The following is a 21,101-nucleotide window of genomic DNA, read 5'->3' on the forward strand; positions in this document are numbered from 1 at the left end:
AGTCCAAGCCAGCCCTCTGGATGCCCTGTGCTGTCCTTCACTGCTGCCCGGGTTCATATTCACAGTCACACACATACAGACACACACATGCATGCACGACACGTACACACACATATAATACATAATACTCACACGCACCTGTGCTGCAGTGAACTATTAGGAGACGCCAGACTAGGGCCGTTGACTACCGCCACACCGACAGTCACAAGTCATAAAGGCAGTCAAATTCCACGGTAATTAGGCTTCTCCAAGCTGTGATGCTGCTGCTGGTAGGCTACTAATGACCAAACTTGCTAACTGCCTGGTACTCTTCACTCCATGGTCCCTCTAAACACTCTGACATCAAAAGCAAATGTTATAGAAAATCCAATCAAACACTTCGTGAGAGCCCATGATCTCATGTTGCGCAACATTTCTATAGGCTACGCAATTGCTTGAGAAAACACAGTGATTGGCTCTATTAAAAAAAGAGGAGGACCCCATCAGCTTTCGATAGGCTAGACCTACTATATTTATTTCTCAACTTTTCATTGCTTATATTTACAACAGGAGTATAGCCTACCTGGCTGGCATGAAAGTGAACCATGCAAAAAGCGTCCTCCATTCGCAATTTAAGTGCATAGATGACATATCTTTTCCCACTGCATAGTGGTCCATTCTAAATCAAAACAAATTTCACACATATATTATTTAGTATATGTAAATACAAGATTAAATCAAGAATAGTCTGATGGGTGACAATATCAGTCTATGACTAGTTAATTATATATTATCACTTGTGAATGATGCCCAGCATAAGAAACAATGTTGATTTTTTTGCGACCTTTTTCGAGTCATATTCGCGCATTAATCCGCTTTACAAGGGGTGTAGAGCCTAACTGGCATACATAAGCAGCGTGTGAGTTTCAAGTTTGGGGAAGATCATTTTCACCAGTAAAAATGCACCTTTTATAGTAAAAGCATTACATGCATAGTTGCATTTGCGGTCCCTTTTGTTAATGGTGTTTTCCTTGCTTAAAGCCTACTACCATGTGTGCATGATAGTTTATCAACATTTTAAGCTAAATGTTCTTATTTGTTGCGTCAGCCACATTGCATATTTTGTTGGGGGGGATGCTTGTGGTTGTATTAATTTGGGATCCAGACTATGTTTGGAATATTTATTTCTTGCACAGAATAGGTCAACTTTTGTACTATGGGGGATAGTAGATTGACATAGGTTAGTGCTTTTACTGTTTGTTAGGCCTACTCATCTTGTTGGCTGACAACAAGTAAATGTGGACAGTTCTTCCAATATCTTCAATATACTCGAAGGAATTGGATAAGGATGCACTGAGTTGTGTACCAGATGTGTCTGTCTTCACTTGTAGAGAAAGACCCGATCACGTGATGGAGGGCCATGTGAGTGAGAGGTGATTCAGAGCGCTAAGCACTCAGGGAGAAGGGCACAACGGCCACTGGCCGCAAAAGGCATGGATTTTTTTAGGGTGCTTTACGCCCACACAAAGGGGATACCGCCGGGAAATTCTAGGCATTATCAAGTGCTTGTCAAATTGTGAATGAGTGACTGATGTATTGTGTACAGCCTGCGCAAAAAAACAAACACGGAACCCAAACCGTCTGCGTGCGTGCACCATCATGCATAAATGTATTTTGTCCCCCCACACCAAACGCGATCACAACATACAGGTTAAAATATCAAAACAAACTGTGAACCAATTATATTAACTTGGAGACAGGTCTAAAAGCATTAAACATGTATGGCAATTTAGCTAGCTAGCTTGCACTTGCTAGCTAATTTGTTCTATTTAGCTAGCTTGCTGTTGCTAACTAATTTGTCCTGGGATATAAACATTAAGTTGTTATTTTACCTGAAATGCACAAGGTCCTCTACTCCGACAATTAATCCACACATAAAACGGTAAACCAAATCGTTTCTAGTCATCTCTCCTCATTCCAGGCTTTTTCTTCTCTTGACTTTATATTGAGATTGGCAACTACGCCACTGACCTCGTTCGTCTTTCAGTCACCCACGTGGATATAACCAATGAGGAGATGGCACGTGGGTACCTGCTTCTATAAACCAATGAGGAGATGGAAGAGGCAGGACTTGCAGCGCGATCTGAGTCAGAAATAGAACTGACTTCTATTTTAGCCCTTGGCAACGCAGACGCTCGTTGGCGCACGCAATAATTGAATAACACAGATTTCTACATTTATTTTGCAATGCTCGCGCACGCGACGCGAGCGGTGTAGTTAGCCTGTAAGCAGAGCTCGTGCCTTTAAAGCAAAAAAAAATCATCATTAGAGTCGCATCATGCAGCCTTACAATGTATTAAAAATCCAAACATATACCCCAACGTTTGTAGAACAACTAAAGTTACATTAATAACTCTAAGCATATAGTTATATCTATTTTTTTGTTAACCGATCAACACAGAATAGCCGTATGTGCGCATTCCCTCAAATCGTTTGGAGAAAATATCCATTCCATTTTTTTCCCAGCTTTGTTCAATTGTATTCTTCATACTATAAAATAATGCCATGGACTTCTAAGCAAATCTTGCCTGCTAATTGAACTAGGGTAGCTATAGCCATTTGGCATAGGCAGATCAGGACCTAACATTAGGAGAACTCAGAGTATGCGGTTCTGTTCTTCTGAAATAGACTATATTTTCTTCATGTCATGTTTCTTTAGACCTGTCTAAAATAAATAATGAATTTATTGTGAAGGTGTAGGATATATTACATGGATTTATTAGACTTTTTAAGAATGTACACGTTCCAAAGGTCTTCATCATGTGTTGAAGCCAAGAGATGCTAAATGTGTTTATGTTAATTAACGGTCAATTACCGTGAGACAGTTATTTGCTTGACAATCACCAGCTGACAATTTTGTGACAGCTATAGCCCTACACCAGACCAGATACTTTCCTCAGTCGACATCTGGGTATCTACGCTGTTGGATATTCTCAACAAGGTGTTAAGGTGTCTGGGAGAGTGTCCAGTGACTGCATTTACTGTATATTTCTGACCGATTTAAGATCTATGGATTGGACACTAATGGATGGATGTATAGTCCTCATTATTTTTCCTCTTCATGGGAAGACTGCTCTTCTGTTGTGTTCATTTTTTTTCTACTTCATCTATTACATTTTGTTTTATATATTTTTCCGTTTACTTGTTCATAAGTGTTTTGTCCGTCTGTTATTGTGATACTTTTGCCTGTGTGTCTCAGCTTTTGTGGGTTACATATAGAGATTTCTCATGTTCTGTAGCTAAAGCACCACTTGGGAGGCCTTTGCTGATCTGTGGTCCGTTCAACAAAACACTTCAGCAACCAATCGATGATTGTGGTCAGGCTCCCCCCCCCCCCCCCCCCCCCCGTAGGGAGTCAAACGATGGAAGGTTATAGACAGGGTAAAGAGTATAAGGATTTTGTCCTTGGCTTCTTTTAACAGGCCCAGAAAATGTAATACCCAACCAGTTGTAATTGCAGAGAAGCAAATATGACGCCCCAGTGAATTGAACTCCTCCTAGGGCTGTTTCTGTGAGTGCAGCTAAACTGAGAACAAGAGGAACATAACAAACAAACATCAAACACTCATTTACTAAGTGAATGGCACTCAGTGAGATTGGGCCTGTGCTTGAGCAGCAGCTCCCCAGTGAGTCGTGACCCTGCTGTCTGTGGAATGTATGTAGACCACAGGATATATCTGGGCATTTCCATGTAAAAGGACCCATGTGAAGTTCATAGGAGCATGTCAAATGAAAGCTAAGAGTATATTTTATTTAGAAATTAAGGCATATATACATTTTTCAACCATTTAACATCCTAAAAATGTTGATTTAAGGAAATGCTTTGATTTCTGGTCCAATCTTGGAAAAGGAGTCTTGGACAACATCAACCAGAAAACTTAAGGTATCAGAAATACATCAAAAACAGTGTTGAAGTAAAGACTCCTGCCAACTAATATCAACACTCATATTTAGTTTTGGAGATATTCTGTAAGCTTAAGAAACATTGCATTGTGCCTTGTAATTCCCTTACCAAAACCCCATATATATTATCTAATTTCTCTACCTCATGAGGGGGAGGATAATGAAAGTTCACAAAGTAACAAGTAAAGGTAGACCTACCAATTAGTTCTAGCCAGCTGTGACACAGGCTGGGATCGAGTGGCGCAGTGCCTTAGACTGCTGCGACACTCGGGGGGGGGGGGGGGGGGGGGGGGGGGGGCTCACTTACCCTCTTTCTATTTACTGTAACAAGCATCCTCACCCACTGAGCACTGACCGACACCAACGTCCATGGATGGTGAAAAGTAGTTGAAATTTGTTCAATCCACCCTGGCTGGACCAAATCATAGACCTCTATGTTTCACAAGTTTGGACACCACTGTACATTACTGTACTACAGTAGAGTTCAGCACAGTATAAAACAGAAAAGAAAAGTACTGTAGAGTACTTTACTGCTGAGCTGTACTGGGATGTCCAAACTTGTGAAACATACACTTCTGTGATTGTTTCAGATTTGATCTGATCTGGACCAACCAAATGTGGTCTTGTCTGGGGGCGGAGTTCATTACAATAATAACCAATGTGTATAATAATACCCAAATATGCAAAGGAAGGATATTGCATGTAAACTCTCCTTCACATCAAACATCTCCAATCCAAAGTTAAATCAAGAATTGGCTTCCTATTTCGCAACAAAGCATCCTTCACTCATGCTGCCAAACATACCCTCGTAAAACTGACCATCCTACCGATCCTCGACTTCTGCGACGTCATTTACAAAATAGCCTCCAATACCCTACTCAACAAACTGGATGCAGTCTATCACAGTGCCATCCGTTTTGTCACCAAAGCCCCATATACTACCCACCACTGCAACCTGTACGCTCTCGTTGGCTGGACCTCGCTTCATAATCGTCGCCAAACCCACTGGCTCCAGGTCATCTACAAGACCCTGCTAGGTAAAGTCCCCCCTTATCTCAGCTCGCTGGTCACCATAGCAGCACCAACCTGTAGCACGCGCTCCAGCAGGTATATCTCTCTGGTCACCCCCAAAGCCAATTCCTCCTTCGGCCGCCTCTCCTTCCAGTTCTCTGCTGCCAATGACTGGAACGAACTACAAAAATCTCTGAAACTAGAAACACTATCTCCCTCACTAGCTTTAAGCACCAGCTGTTAGAGCAGCTCACAGATCACTGCACCTGTACATAGCCCATCTATAATTTAGCCCAAACAACTACCTCTTCCCCTACTGTATTTATTTATTTATTTATTTTGCTCCTTTGCACCCCATTATCTCTATTTCTACTTTGCACTTTCTTCTACTACAAATCTACCATTCCAGTGTTTTACTTGCTATATTGTATTTACTTTGCCACTATGGCCTTTTTTTGCCTTTAACTCCCATCTCACCTCATTTGCTCACATTGTAAATATCCTTATTTTTCTACTGTATTATTGACTGTATGTTTGTTTTACTCCATGTGTAACTCTGTGTTGTTGTATGTTGTCGAACTGCTTTGCTTTATCTTGGCCAGGTCGCAATTGTAAATGAGAACTTGTTCTCAGCTTGCCTACCTGGTTAAATAAAGGTGAAATAAAAAATAAATAAAAAATATCCCAAATGATGCATTTCTGTATAGTACATATCAGGGAGCCATGATATAATTATGTAACTGGATGTAAATCCACTTCACCTACTGTAGTTCTATAACCTAAATATTTCATAGAGGACAGCCCATTCTCTCTGCAGACATCTTTTCATCTTAATTCACAGCAGATATTTAAGAGTTTGGGGAAAATGTGATCACATCAAAAAAATGGATGGGAGATTTTACTGTAATTCTGTTACCAAACTTTGAATTGGCCCAGTTCTTCCAGTAAATGTGTTTTTGTGAAATGTTCTGTGTAAAATGTTCAAAGTAGTCCTTGTGCATAGAGTTATATGGTTTGTTGAACTTTTGAAATCAATGGTTTTTGTTTGGCATATATTTTAAGTAAAAGGTCTGAGTCAAGGCGTAATGCCGTTGCCATGGAATTTCCCGTCTGTGGGTAGTGTATGTACAGAAAAGATCTGTGCTCAAGAAGGCATTCTTATCTCACATAGTGTTTTTAGTTCCTGTTAGTGTACTTTGTCTTAAATGATCTAGACCTTAGACCTTTGGAGATATTTGAATGGTCAGCTTTCAGGGTTTTGCCTCAACAATACTGAGGACATTTTACACTGTTGAACCCAGCTGTGGTTGCTAAATTGTTTGGGTTGGTCTGATGAGCGGTTATATGTATATTATCATGAAAAGGTCATTTGGTCGTCATGGCGTCACCGGTAGGGCTGCATGGAGGGGGGTGACTGCCCCCTTTTGTTGGCGACCAGGAGAGGAGCGACGGCGCCAGTGCTGTTCTGGGAGGGTCCACCTCCTGTCTGTCTCAGATTGAGTTGTCATGATCTGTCACAGTGACAGTCAGCCATGGCCGTGTGATGGCTCTATCAGGAGAAAGGCTGAACCCTATTTGGTTTGACCAACAGGCTGCTCACCACAGATCCATACATTTCTACAGACTGACCTAGACCCAACCCACCTACCTGCGATCCGCATGGAGATACTCTCATACGCCTGTGTTGAATCAAGAATACCACCTTGCATTGTTTTCTATTTAATCATCTCGCAGAGAGAATGGGTGTGTGACAGTGTCTTGGTTATCTCTGAGTGTGAGCCTTGCTGTTTCGTTGTCACACTAACATGTACCGATGACCTTGTGGTTCTGTCATCCATCTTTGAGCCAGTGTTCTGCCCTGTAGTGTAGACACACCAGACCCCTGGATCCTGTAAACCTGTTATCTGGAGTAAGGTTCACCGTGGCACGCCTCTGACCTGAACCCCGCCTCATCTGCTCTCGTGCTCTCTCTCTCTCTCTCTCTACCCTTCTCTTTACCTCTGGCTCTCCCTCCTCCCTCTGTCCTGCCTCTCCACTCCTGTCTGAACAAGTAAGCAGTGATAGGAATCCCCAACAGACCATCCCTACCAGCTCCTTGGCGGGGCAGCCTGCGAACAGGGTGGAGTGGGGCATTCAGGCACAGACAGTCGAGATTCTATTAGCAGCACTTCGAACAGACACGTCAGCCGGTCCATTCAGCCCTATTTATAGCAGGAGTAGCAGCACTGGTAGTGTCCTGGACAATGTTATAGATTGTAGCAGATTTATTGGGAGTCATTCATCTATTGTCATTCTGATCTGTAGTATATTTTCTTTAAGTTGCCCCTGTGCGTTTTGCGAGGGCTGTGTTGGGTCGTATTGATTTACCAATAATGATAATGCGTGCCAGTTGCCATTGTCAGAATGGAAGGGCAGCGTCTCCATTCTCTAATGTTTAAACTGTTTAATAACCCTTTGGAACGTCAGATACACCTCCAGGTTGTTTACCTGGTTGAGTCGTTTTGTTCTATTTCAATCTGTGGGTGTAACGTCATGAGAACAGTGCATACAAGTAGAGCGTTTTTTTCCACCGCTTGTGTTGAGTCAGAGGTTCTGTGCCATCTTCATGCTCTATAATCAACCCCCTTGATGTAACAGGGGTATCATTGCTTTTCTGGCCTCGGAGAGAGCATAAGACACTGCAGAATCAAATCACATCACTCTATAAGTGCAGTGTAGTGCTCAGTCCACCACATGACTTATACATGAACACCAAAATAGACGTTCCTGAGTCGGGAGGCTGAGGGTGTAGGCTACACACTGAGAACATAGAGAGACTTACTCATGGGCAATTCCATGGTAATGGAATTACACTCAGACTTTTTCACTTTAATATGTATACCAAACAAAAACCATAGATTTCATAGAACCCTATGCATAATGACTCCTTTTAACAATCTCCACTGAATATTTGATGAAAACACATGTACAGGAAGAACTGTGCTTCTGTTTGGTAACAGAGTAAAAGGGAGATTTTACCGTAATTCTGTTACCAGAAAATGTTTTTTATTTATTCATTACTGAGTCAATTGTTCACAGTGGTCATTGTGGATAGAGTTGTATGGTTTGTTGGTTTTGAAATACATTTTAAAGTGAGTCTCGGCGTGATTCTGTTATCGTGGAATTGCCCTCATACAATTGGCTCTCAATGACACTCAGGATCTACGTCATGATGCAGTATTTATGGTTTAGGCATATACTTCCTTTAATTTCATGTTTAAATGGAGTTTTCCAGTTTGCTATTTGCAGTGGAAAAAAAGAGTGCTCGACAGTGACTCTCTCAAAGTAGACTGCTGAACAGGTTTTTTTAGTGTAGTAAAATTAGCATCCCTTACAATTTGTGACAATGATTTGTGCGCATGCATGTTGGGGGGGGGGGTGTATTGGAAACCTGCTGATGATGCCAACTGATACGAGGTCTTAAATCAATATGAGAAATGCCTTTTTTAATCTCATAAGTACATTAGCAGATAAAGTGCCCCCGCAAGGTATAATGCAATTCTTTAAAAGCCCTCTAAGAATAATGAGAGATGTCTTGCAGCGGATGTTCCAAAAGAGAGCGACTTGACAGAGCACGTGTGTGCCCCTGTGTTTTGTTTGAATACGACAGGGTTGCCCAGTCCTTAGTGACTTTAGAGAGGGGGATGAGGCTCCCCTTTTGGCAGACAGATAAGCGCAGTGACGGCTGTGTGCCAGTGAGGGCTCTGATAATGAACTGAACCTCGACCAGTTCTGACACACACACACACACCGGTGACTGTGTTTTGAGTTATTGCTTGTAGGAGGGTCAGGAAATTAAATCTCTGAGAGTGGTTGTGTTTTCCAAAATGAAAGTGACAGGTTTAGACATTGAAGTCATTATAAATGAACAATGTATTGTGTATTTGGCTGTTAATCCTTCAAAGATCCAGAGAAGTGCTTGGCATTATGTGGGCTCAGTTCCAGATTATTCCTAACACGCTAACCCAGGCTGCTACTTTTGGTCAGAGAACGAGGGAAAATCTCTTCATTTCACAGAATTATACTCTGGGATGGATTACGCCTTTCTTGCACTGACACTTGCATTTGTCTTTTATCGCTAGCACTAACTTGGCTGATAACTGCTTTATTGAGGAAAGGTTTTAAGGATGACTGTGGGCTGGGTGGTAGCCTAGTGGTTAAGAGGTTGGTCCAGTAACCAAAAGGTTCCTGGTTCGAATCCCGAGCTGTCTAGGGCAAAAATCTGTCGACGTGCCCTAGAGCGAGGAATTTAACCATGTAAGTCGCTCTGGATAAGAGTGTCTGTTTAGATATGAAGATAAAATATGTGTGGTTATCTCATCTAGCCACCTTAACATGAATGCACCAACTTTAAGTTATACACAGACTAAGCACTCTAACAGTGTGGAGGAGGGCACCGATGTGGAGCAGCCAGGGCAGATGTTTATAGTGAGATGTTCCTGGTTTGTACCTTTTCAGAAGGTGGCCATGACAGGACCATTGAGTCACATAAAAGAAAGCAGGCATGGGATCTGGTATCAATTGTTGGCTGGGAAGGCAGCGTGCGCATCCCAGGAATTTGGTTTGGCTTGTTTTCCTCTTTTTTTTTTATGCCTGACTACCAATCCAAAACACCTTCCCCACACACATAGGATTCTCTGTTCTTTAATTGGGACTGTCATTAAAGTTATTTGGCCAAAAATGAAACGGGACAGGCAGAAAACCGACAGTCCCTCTTATTTCAGCTTGTTGTCAGGGCCCTGCTCTCGCAGTAGATCCTTCAGCCACAGGGGGCCTTAAGGTAGGTCAAATCAGGGTGACCATGGTAACATACAGGCAGGTTGGTTAACTCAGGGTCACCATTGTGACAATACGGTAAGTCAAATTAGGGTGACCATGGTGGTGTCTAGGTAGGTAGAAATAAGGTCACCATGGCAACATGTAGGGGAATAATTCAGGGCCACCATTATGGCGTTTTAAGGAAGGCTACCTCAGAGTCAGCATCATGACTAGGTTCTCAGAAAAATGTGATCCATCATTGGAGCCTCTCCCAGACTGCACTGCTCTTCAAGGTGAGATGAAGATAGATAGATGGAGAGGGGGAGGAGTGTGAATGCGTCCTCCATCGATCATTCAGCACCGGCTGCTGACAAGGCAGCTACAGGACTCCCTTTTGTTTCGCGCTGGCGCGTGTCTCAGCACGAGGCTAAAGCTAATAACACCTCTGACCCCCAGCTAGCCCAGGTCAGAGGGCAGGACATCAACGGTGGGTCCTCCTTTAGACCAGTGGAGTTTCAGTCACACAGGATGGAAGACGAGGAATACACAGTCAGACATTTTAAAATAGGACTATTTTAACTCTTAAATTCCTATTAAGTAGTATATTGCCAGGACTTTAGTAGTATATTGCCTGGTAGCTGCGGTGAAGACTGAGCTTTCTTCAGTTTTGTGGCTGTGGATTTCCAGACAATTATGCACCTCATTATACTGTTTTAGCTGTTTCCGCCATTTCCCCTTCCCCCTTCCCCCGTCCTCCATATTTATCCATGCACTTGGCATGTTCTTATAATAGTCTGATAAAAGAGGCATTTAAACCAAATGTGACCATCTCTCTAATGAACTCACAGTCAAATATGTTCCACAGAGAGCAAACGCATGCCTTGTCTATCCATCTGTCCTCTCGGCTATCTCCTCTTAACTCTCATTGCCTGAATAATCTCTGAATGACTGTATTTGAAGTGTCTTACATGGCACTGTGGATGAATGTGACCACAGGGAAGGAGTTAGATGATTTAGCGTTTCTCTCCAGACCTACACTGCCCCGATCTGTTCATCCCATTATAGGCTATCTCTTCCCCTTGTCTCTTTGGCTCTCATTTGCCCCAAGGGGCTCCTAGCTTAGAATAAACATCGCTGGCTTTGTTTCTATGGCAACCGCAGCACACTGCGTACAGTAGAATGTGAATCTGTTGGAGACGGAGGTGCCTAGTCGTGACCTGGTGTTCTTATAGTTAACGTGGGACAGGGTCGGGCCATAGAACATATACAGTACAATAAAATATAATACCACTTCCTATTGTGGGGTAGCTCTTAGGGATTTATCAACCCCCCCCCCCCCCCCCCCCCAAATGAGAGAGGGCAATTCCACGGTAACTGAATTATGCCAAACAAAAGTTTAACAAACCATACAACTCTCTGCACAATGACTACTTCGAACAATTTACACAGTAAAAACAAAAAAAACATTTACTGGGAAAAACTGTGCAAATGCGAAGTTTGGTAACAGAATTAAAGTAAAATATCCCTGTTATTCTGTTACCAAACTTTGTATCTGCACAGTACTTCCTGTAAATGTGTTTTTATCAAATATTCAGTGGAAATTGTTAAAAGTAGTCATTGTGCATGGAGTTCTGTGGTTTGTTAAACGTTTAAATTAATGTTTTTTGTTTATTATACATTTTTATCGTGAAAAATCTGGGTCTCAGTGTAATTCCATTTACCATGGAATTCCCAAGAGCAATTGAGGTTTGTTTGTCAGGTAACCCAGTACGGGTCAAAGGAGTTGAGGTGTGAAATGAACCTGTCTGTCTGACATTAGGGTATAAGCCTGCCCCTGCCCCCTGGGGGCCGCGTTAGCTGATTAGAAGGCTATGATTACAGTTGGCCTTTGCTACCGGCCCACTTTCTGTGTCAGCCAGAGGAAGTGTTGGATTGATCCGGCCAATACGCTCAATCCGCTCAAGCATGCAGAATATCTGTTTTTCTTTTTTCTAGCTTCTTGTCAAAATAATTATTTAGTTCCTTTGAGCTGGATTTGTCAACAGGATTGCTGGGCATATTTTCACCCTGCTAAGTACCGTCGACGCTTGATGTGCAGGCATAAGCTACCGTTTTGCTTACTTTTATGTGATGGAACGTCCAGTCTGTTTCAGGAAGGCAGTGAAGTCTTGCCACGGGGATATGTTATGTATATTATATTTCACTCATCAGACGGAGGCTATTTACACTGGTCATGCACTATAGCAGGTCTAAGAACAGCCTAATGGTTCCTGCTGACTCAAACTGGGATGACGTCATCTGTGGAGTGGCGCTGTTCTGGTTGGTTGAGTTCCAGGCAGTCCAAGCAAATCACCAACCCACCCTGAAGGTTAAATGCTACCTCAGCTCAAGGTTGTCAGAGGCGGGCCCTGACACAGGAAGTGATTGTAGTACTAGAACTCCCATTGGCTGTTGTCAATCCAATACCCATGGCCTTTTCTTTTGAAGACCAGCCTTCACTGTATTTGTACTGTACATTTTTAGAGCAATTTTTCTGTTAATTGAGCTTCTTAATATGAGTATATAAAAAATATAGGTGAGAGTTAGTTACAAGATGGGCTCAGTTTTATTTAAATCTGTTGTTAGAGGCATTGACCTAAGAGAAGGCCTCTAGATGATATCTCCTGTTATCCGTAACATGATCTTATCTCTCAGAGAGCCAGGTAACAGAACACCATTAAGGTCCTCACCTTGAGCAGGCGGCGGTGGGGTAAAAGGGGCTGGCTCTGGTGGGGGTGATGGCGTGCCGCCCGGGCGGCGTCTCTCTCCGTGTAATTATTTGCCAGGACAAACTGAGGCCTCAAGGGGAAAACAAATGAGGAGGGACTTGTGCGGTACCCCTGCTTGCCTTTCTTCCTGCCTGTCTGGTCCCTGGGTGTAAACTATGAAAGGATAGAATCACCTTGCTCCATCATCATCCTCATCATCCTCATCATGTGTGTCATGGCGACACAGCTCAGGTCTGTTCGGGAGAGTCCCAGGGGAGGAATGCCTGCCTCTCTCATCCCACATAAACAGATCAATCATCCTGATGTGTAGCTACTAACTGCTCCCATGTTAACTAATAGCGAGAAGCTGACATGAATCTGAACATCTTATTGACGCAGCAGGGAGTCTCTCAGATCTTCTTTGTGTTTGCATTGACACATACCATCATACAAAGACTATTATTTGCATGTGCTATAATTGTGCAGCTCTAATTTCTGAAGATTTGCTATGTATGCCATGTATAGCTCACATAGAGAGGAAGACAAGAAATTCACCTGTCTGTCTCTTGTCTCCTCTCTGTCTGTCTGTCTCTCTCTCTGTGTGGCGTAGTGACAAGACAGGAAGATGGATGAGCTACAGGACGTGCAGTTGACTGAGATCAAGCCCCTGCTGACCAATAAGGTGAGAGGATGAGATGACCACTTGCATGGGAGATTTATACATACACAGACAGATGTGCAGAATGTTGCCTATACATGACACACGGAGACTTATTCAGTATTTGTCTCCAGCGTGAACAGTGCCTCTCTCCCCACTCCAGAACGCTGTTCATCAAAGTGAATTATTTACCATCTCAGCTTCACTGTAGTGAGGGAAGAGTCAATAGAAGAACAGAAAGCAAGGGATGGAGTTAAGCTCAAGAGAGAGAAACAGAGGATAGAGAGCGAGATGGAGGAAAGGGGGAAAGATGAAAGGGGAAGCTAGCATAAACTCTGCTCTTTTTTTTGTGAGCTTGAAAGATTCAGGTGAGAGGGAAGAAACCTCCAGCAGATCAAGGCTTTCTTCCCACGGTTCCTCCAGGACCTCAGTCTACACTGCAGCATCAGGGAGGGCATGAGCTCCGAGCCTGCCTCGGAGAAGGAAGTCAGCCCATCTGTGTAAATGGACCGCTTTTAAACCCAGAGGGGACTATTCTGTTCCAGACAGTTCCAGTGCGACCTGGAATTTTCATTTAGGAGCACCAGTACGCCTAGAAAAATGACACATTCTAGCTTTATTACCCCAAATATTTTGCATTGTGCTCCTAAATTTCTTTGTGTACATCTACTTTTTTTTAAACTCAGGCGCATACATCCTTCTTGTAAAACAAAGGTCAGTGTAGAGCCCTGTAGACTCTCTGCTTCACAGGAAATACGTTGATGTATGGGTGGAGGCAGAGGGTGCTGCGCTATGCATCATGGGCTGAACAGGCCATTTATCACCTGACGGTGGTGCTGGTGAAGTGGGCTGGCTGTGGAAAGAGAGGAAGAGGAGAAGTGCGAGGGTTTACTCCCGTCATTATCAGTCCACGTTAAGCAGACCACCTGCCTTCCCTCCTTTGGGACAACAACTCCCATTGTTAGGGTAGAGACAAGACCATCTTGTCAAGTATATACAGTATCTTGGCTGTGGACCGGTTGAAGGAAGTAAGGCAGAATCATGAGCTCATTTGAATGAATGGGTTTATGGCTGACCTCTCACTCCATCTAGTGGCCAGGCCACCTCATTAAGAACCAAGCAGACACTCACAGGAGCCTGCAGGATAGACGTGAGGACATACAGACGGTATGGTTATAGGTGAGGGAGATGGATGGGATGGCATATTTCGTCTGTCAATTAGCCAGTGCATGTATACTGGAACTCCCATAGTCGTGTTTTCTAAAATACCGTAGGGCTCCCGAGTGGCACAGCGGTCTAAGGCACTGCATTTCAGTGCTAGAGGCATCACTACAGACCCTGGTTCGATTCCAGGCTGTATCACAACTGGCCGTGATTTGGAGTCCCATTGGGCGGCGCACAATTGGCCCAGCGTGGTTAGGGCTTGGCCGGTGTAGGGCGTCATTGTAAATAAGAATTTGTTCTTAACCGACTTGCCTAAGAAAATATTTTATTTAACAACATCCAACACCTCATTAACATACCTTTCTTTCCTCTTTTCTCTCAGAATTCCCGTAACTTCCAGGACTTTGACTGCCAGGTGAGTGTCTCCAGTTCGATATGAAACGGATGCTGTTTTGTACTGATCTATTTCAGTGATGTGATTCAGGCCAGGAGAGCTTTGAAAGGGCTCTCCTCTCAGTTCCTGTTAATTGAGCCAAACAGAGGGAAGGTGTTCTGCTCAGGTAGCAAGTGATGGTTTGGGGACATGGCCTCATTCTGATCCTCCTACTACTGCATTTAGTTTGCCCTGGATTTAACTGGGGTTCCTTTCTCACAACGAAGAGTCTGCAGGTGGAATGGTGATGCAGAGTTTGTGGTAGTATACGTTTAAACACAGATCTTGGATCAGATTCCCCTATCTCCAATCCTAACAATCACCATGAGAGGGGGGGGGGGATATCTGACCCTGTATCATTGGCTAAGGGCCGCATCTATCTACTGATGCAAATTTCACAAGCCAAGTGGTGGAAAACATGTTGCTTGTGAGACTGTCTCAGCTTGTTTATTTGTTGGTGTGTACACAGCAAACAGCAGCATTAGTAGTGACCTTTGGGTCACCCTCCCACTGGCCTTAAGCTCAGAGGTATGTCCCCGCTCCTCAGCTCCTGTGCTGTGTGTGAGTCTGCTGATGGGGGAGTTGAGGCCGAGCCACGGAGAGCGCGGGACAGCCCGGCATTCATAGTGGGCCTCCAGCCATACAAGGCTCAGTGGGGTGTACTACGAATCACGTTTGAGGAATTAGTGGGGTTACTTTGGTCAACTCTTAGTTCATCTCGGGATAACCGGTACCACAAAAGTGGCTCACCTTTTAGCCAGGTACATTTCTATGGTAACGTATCCTTCAGAACGAACCTGCTCCGGGGCAGGCTAACTCCATTTATCTTGAATGAAGTTTCTAAGCCGGGAGTTGAGGACCAATGAAATCAGATTCCCTCCCTCTCGCAAAGATTGTGCCTTCATCTCCTTGGACTAGCCATGGGCGATATGAACATGCAGTTACAAGCCTAGCTCGAGCTCAAGTAAGGAGCGGGTGCATGATCAATATCTACCTTTTGTAATATGGATGAAGCCTGAGCTGGAATGTGAAGCTAACTGAAGCTGACTAGCTTTATAAAAGCATGAGTAGATCTAGTTTGCTTCGTAGTATTGACGGCTTGGTTGTTTAGCAACAAAACCGATGCATGTGCAACTATGGGGGAAAACAGATGGGGTTGGCTTTGTTGACAACATGTAATAAACTATATTTCGTCTCCAATGTTTATTGAAAATATAAATCAATTTGCACAGTGAGCACTTGTCTCTCAGATACATTGTTACAGTTGTTGGTCAGCGAGCTATAGCAAATGTTTGTCAAAACACCCCAAAACAAGACATGGTTTCAAGAACAAGATGAAACGAACTGAAACTAGCCACTTACTGTTCCCCCACATGGCAGTTTCTTGTCATTGTTGCTCGCTATCTGGCCATCCAGAATCACAACAACACGCTCACTTCTGCCCCATGGAAGTGCGCACATCGTTTTCATGACGTTGTCAGCTAACCCACCTATAGCATTCTGGTTAAACTGTGATAGACTTGAGATGGGGTTCATCATGGGGTGGGTCACGGGAGCCGTTTTGGTTCTGGAGTTGTATCTGTCTGTCTGCTCTGGTATGGTTCTCTATCAATGTACAATTGAACACGTGACGTTTTATTCCATGATTAAGGTTTGATTTTGATGCTTTGCACTTGTGTAGATTCTGGTGTGTTAAGTTGTTGCACGGCCCTGTTCTGTGGACAAACCTTTCATGGGATAATACTGAGTCGTGATTCGTTAAACCACACCAGCCTAAGGCCCCCGAGGATCAAGACAACAGCCAATGAATGCCTTTCGGTCTCCATTACACATCGAATCACTGCTTCACTGCCATGTAACACTGAGTGGGAAGAAGAGGAGGACTGGTTTCTGTGATATTGTATGATATTGTGTGATGTCTAAATACATTTCAAACATGCAAATAGAACTGCCAGACAGGATAATTATTAGTGATGGGGGGATTGATACAGTTTCATATCGGGATATTATTTTTTTGAACAATGTATTGTTTTGACCTGCGTTAGTTGGCTGTATTTGCACCAAAACGCCAGTATTTTTCCTTCATAGCTTGTGCTCCATATTCTTTTTAATTAGGGAGCCAATTTGTTTTCAGCGCTTTAATGTCCATTACTGATCAGACATCTGGTTTGGAATATTGAATTGCAGTAAAATCATAGTATCGAATCGCGATACATATAGAATTCATTTCATTGCAATTCATATCGTATCGGCACCTAAGTATCATGATAATATCGTATCATGAGGTCCCTGGCAATTCCCAGCCGTAGTTATTATTAGCCTACATACATACATACATACATACATACATACATACATACATACATACATGCATACATACATACATACATACATACATACATACATACATACATACATACATACAGTCAGAAATGGATCTGAATTATTTTGGTATGTATCTGCTGAAAGTGGACTGTGGTCTGTGTAAACACAGTACAAAATACATACAGATGATGGTTGGCTTTTCAACTGTTTGGATGCTGCCTCTCAGGCTGTAAAGGGTTAACTAACACTGGCTCTCTCAGCCTGCTGCAGTCTTGCCTGTTCCCTGTATCACCTCCTGGTGCATTTGGAAAGTATTCAGACCCCTTGACTTTTTCCACATTTTGTTACATTACAGCCTTATTCTAAAAAAAAATTGTTTTAATGTATCTACACACAATACCCCATAATGACAAATCAAAAACAGATTTTTTTGACATTTTTGCAAATTTATAATATATCTTTTTTTAAATTCCTTAAATACATAAGTATTCAGACCCTTTGCTTTGAGACTCAAAATTGAGCTCGGGTGCATCCTGTTTCCATTGATCATCCTTGAGATGTTTCTACAACTTGATGGGAGTCCACCTGTGGTAAATTCAACTGATTGGACATGATTTGGAAAGGCACACACCTGTCTATATAAGGTTCCACAGTTGACAGTGCATGTCAGAGTAAAAACCAAGCCATGAGGTCAAAAGGAATTGTCCGTAGAGCTCCGAGACGACAGGATTGTGTCGAGGCACAGATCTGGGGAAGTGTATCAAAACATTTCTGCAGCATTGAAGGTCCCCAAGAACACAATGGCCTCCATCATTCTTAAAAAGACTCTTCCTAGAGCTGGCCGCCTGGCCAAATGGAGCAATCGGTGGAGAAGGGCCTTGGTCAGGGAGGTGACCAAGAACCCGATGGTCACTCTGACAGAGCTCGAGAGTTCCTCTGTGGAGATGGGAGAACCTTCCAGAAAGACAACCATCTCTGCAGCAATCCACCAATCAGGCTTTTATGATAGAGTGGCCAGATGAAAGCCATTTCTCAGTAAAAGGCACATGACACCCTGCTTGAAGTTTGCCAAAAGGCACCTAAAGGACTCAGACCATGAGAAACAAGATTCTCTGGTCTGATGAAACCAAGATTGAACTCTTTGGCCTGAATGCCAAGCATCATTTTTGGAGGAAACCTTGCACCATCCCTACGGTGAAGCATGGTGGTGGCAGCATCATGCTGTGGGGATGTTTTTCAGTGGCAGGGACTGGGTGGCTAGTCAGGATCGAGGAAAAGTTTAACAGAGCAAAGTACAGAGGTCCTTGATGAAATCCTGCTCCAGAGTGCTCAGGACCTTAAACTGGGGTGAAGGTTCACCTTCCAACAGGACAATAACCCTAAGCACACAGCCAAGACAATGCAGGAGTGGCCCAGCCAGAGCCTGGACTTGAACCCGATCGAACATCTCTGAAGAGACCCTAAAATATATGTGCAGCGATGCTCCCCATCCAACCTGACAGAGCCTGAGAGGATGTGCAGAGAAGAATGGGAAAAACTCCCCAAATACAGGTGTTCCAAGATTGTAGCGTCATACCCAAGAAGACTCAAGGCTGTAATCGCTGCCAAAGGTGCTTCAACAAAGTACTGGGTAAAGGGTCTGAATACTTATGTAAATGGGATATTTGCAACAATTTTTTTTTAAACAAACACTGTTTTTGCTTTGTCATTATAGGGTATTGTGTGTAATTTGATTGCCCCCCCCCAATTTAATCAATTTTAGTATAAGGCTGTAACGTAACAAAATGTGAAAGTCAAGGGGTCTGAATACTTTCCAAATGCACTGTATCTACTGCAGGTAGGAGAGTAAGCATGCTCAATGGAGCAGGGCTGGTGCATGCTCTCCTTCTCCAGGTGGTCCTGTCTCTCCTTCTCCAGGTGGTCCTGTCTGTGCACCCATCCACCCTTCATGCATACACTCATACACACACATTCGGACATACAGTATTGTCTTCACTTTTGCCACATCCAACAGACAACCCGCAGTGTTTACATCTAGCCAGCGTCATTATTACAGAAGCTCCCATTAGTCGGTCCACTGCAGCACTGCTGTGACGTCATCACCCAGAGACAGTGTGTGTGTGTGTGTGTGGATGGGAGGGGGAGACTGGGCCAAAGGGTGTGGTGTCAATCTTCATTCTCCACAGGGATGCTGCCTTGTCTTACATCACAGGGAGGTATCCACTAGATGTGTCACACATGTACATTTACACTGTTGCAGGAATTCTGAACAAAATGATGGAGCTAGAAATGGCTATGCTTTCAAAATGGAAACGTGTGAAGTGATGCTAAATGAGTGCAGTCCCAGGAGACCTGCTTTGGCAGCTGCAGTAATACGAAGGCGCGAGTAATGGGATGCTTAGCTCTGTTCAACATCACAATTTAGTTCTCCTTGCAAAGATAATGGTGTAGGCCTAATCCATTTCAGATGTATTGTTCTCCTATGTACAGTAAATATACTGAGCAAAAATAGAAACGCAACATGTGACAACTTCAAAGATTTTACTGCGTTAACAGTTTATAGAAGGAAATCAGTCAATTGAAAGAAATGCATTAGGCCCTAATCTATGGATTTCACATGACTGAGAATACTGATATGCATCTGCTGGTCACAGATAACTTATTTTTTTAAGGTAGGGTCGTGGATCAGAAAACCAGTCAGTATCTGGTGTGACCTCATGCAGCGTGACACATCTCCTCTGCATAGAGTTGATCAGGCTGTTGATTGTGGCCTGGGGAATGTTGTCCCACTCCTCTTCAATGGCTGTGCGAAGTTCCTGGATATAGGCGGGAACTGGAACAATCTGTCGTACATGTGTTCCAGCTGTCGTACACCTCAATGGTTGAAAGGTCTGGTGGGTATGCAGGCCATGGTAGAACTGGGACATTTCCAACTTCTGGGAATTGTGTACAGAAAGCCTTGCAACATGGGGCTGTGCATTATCATGGTGAAACATGAGGTGATGGCGGCAGATGAATGACACGACAATGGGCCTCAGGATCTCGTCACGGTATCTCTGTGTATTCAAATTGCCATCGATAAAATGCAATTGTGTTTGTTGTCCGTAGCTTATGCCTGCCCATGCCATAATCCCACTGCCACCATGGGCACTCTGTTCACAACGTTGACATCAGCAAACCACTTGCTCGGACAACGCCATACACATGGCCTGCGGTTGTGAGGCCGGTTGGACGCACTACCAAATTCCCTAAAATGACATTGGAAAGGGGGGATACCAAGTCAGTTGTACAACTGAATTCCTTCAATTGAAATGTGTCTTCCGCATTTAACCCAACCCCTCTGAATCACGGGATCGATATAACAGCCAGTGAAAGTGCAGAGAGCCAAATTCAAAACAGCAAAAATGTCAATTAAAATTTCTCAAACGTACAAGTATTATACACCATTTTAAAGATAGGATTCTCATTAATCCAACCACAGTGTCTGATTTCAAAAAGGCTTTACAGCGAAAGCACACCAAACGATTATGTTAGGTCAGCACCTAGTCACACAAAAAACATACAGCCATTTTCCAACCAAAGAGAGGAGTCACAAAAAGCAGAAATAGAGATAAAATGAATCACTAACCTTTGATGATCTTCATCAGATGACACTCATCGGACTTCATGTGATAACAATACATGTATGTTTTGTTCGATAAAGTTCATATTTATATCCAAAAATCTCAGTTTACATTGGTGCATTATGTTCAGTAATGTTTTGCCTCCAAAACTTCCGATGACTTTGCAGAGAGCCACATCAATTTACAGAAATACTTATCATAAACTTTGATAAAATATACAAGTGTTATGCACAGAATTAAAGATACACTTCTCCTTAATGCAACCGCTGTGTCAGATTTCAAAAAAGCTTTACGGCGAAGCAAACTTTGCAATAATCTGAGTACAACGCTCAGATATCAAAACAAGCCAAACAGATACCCGCCATTTTTGAGTCAACAGAACTCACAAATACCATTATAAA

The 21,101-nt window shown here is 43.3% G+C and overlaps 1 protein-coding gene across 2 annotated transcripts in view; it reads left to right on the plus strand.

Annotated features, from left to right (window-relative positions):
* LOC115150827 (protein NDRG3) overlaps nucleotides 1–21,101 on the plus strand; it is a 66,088-nt gene that overhangs the window by 17,770 nt on the left and 27,217 nt on the right. For both annotated transcript variants that reach the window (XM_029694542.1, XM_029694543.1), the window contains exons 2-3: nucleotides 13,108–13,179; nucleotides 14,702–14,734. In XM_029694542.1, coding sequence (XP_029550402.1) covers nucleotides 13,123–13,179; nucleotides 14,702–14,734 — 90 coding nt within the window. In that variant the 5' untranslated portion in view covers nucleotides 13,108–13,122. The remainder of the gene's footprint in view (nucleotides 1–13,107; nucleotides 13,180–14,701; nucleotides 14,735–21,101) is intronic.

This window comes from Salmo trutta, chromosome 16, assembly GCF_901001165.1.
Source record: "Salmo trutta chromosome 16, fSalTru1.1, whole genome shotgun sequence".
In the NCBI taxonomy this organism is placed as follows: domain Eukaryota; kingdom Metazoa; phylum Chordata; class Actinopteri; order Salmoniformes; family Salmonidae; genus Salmo; species Salmo trutta.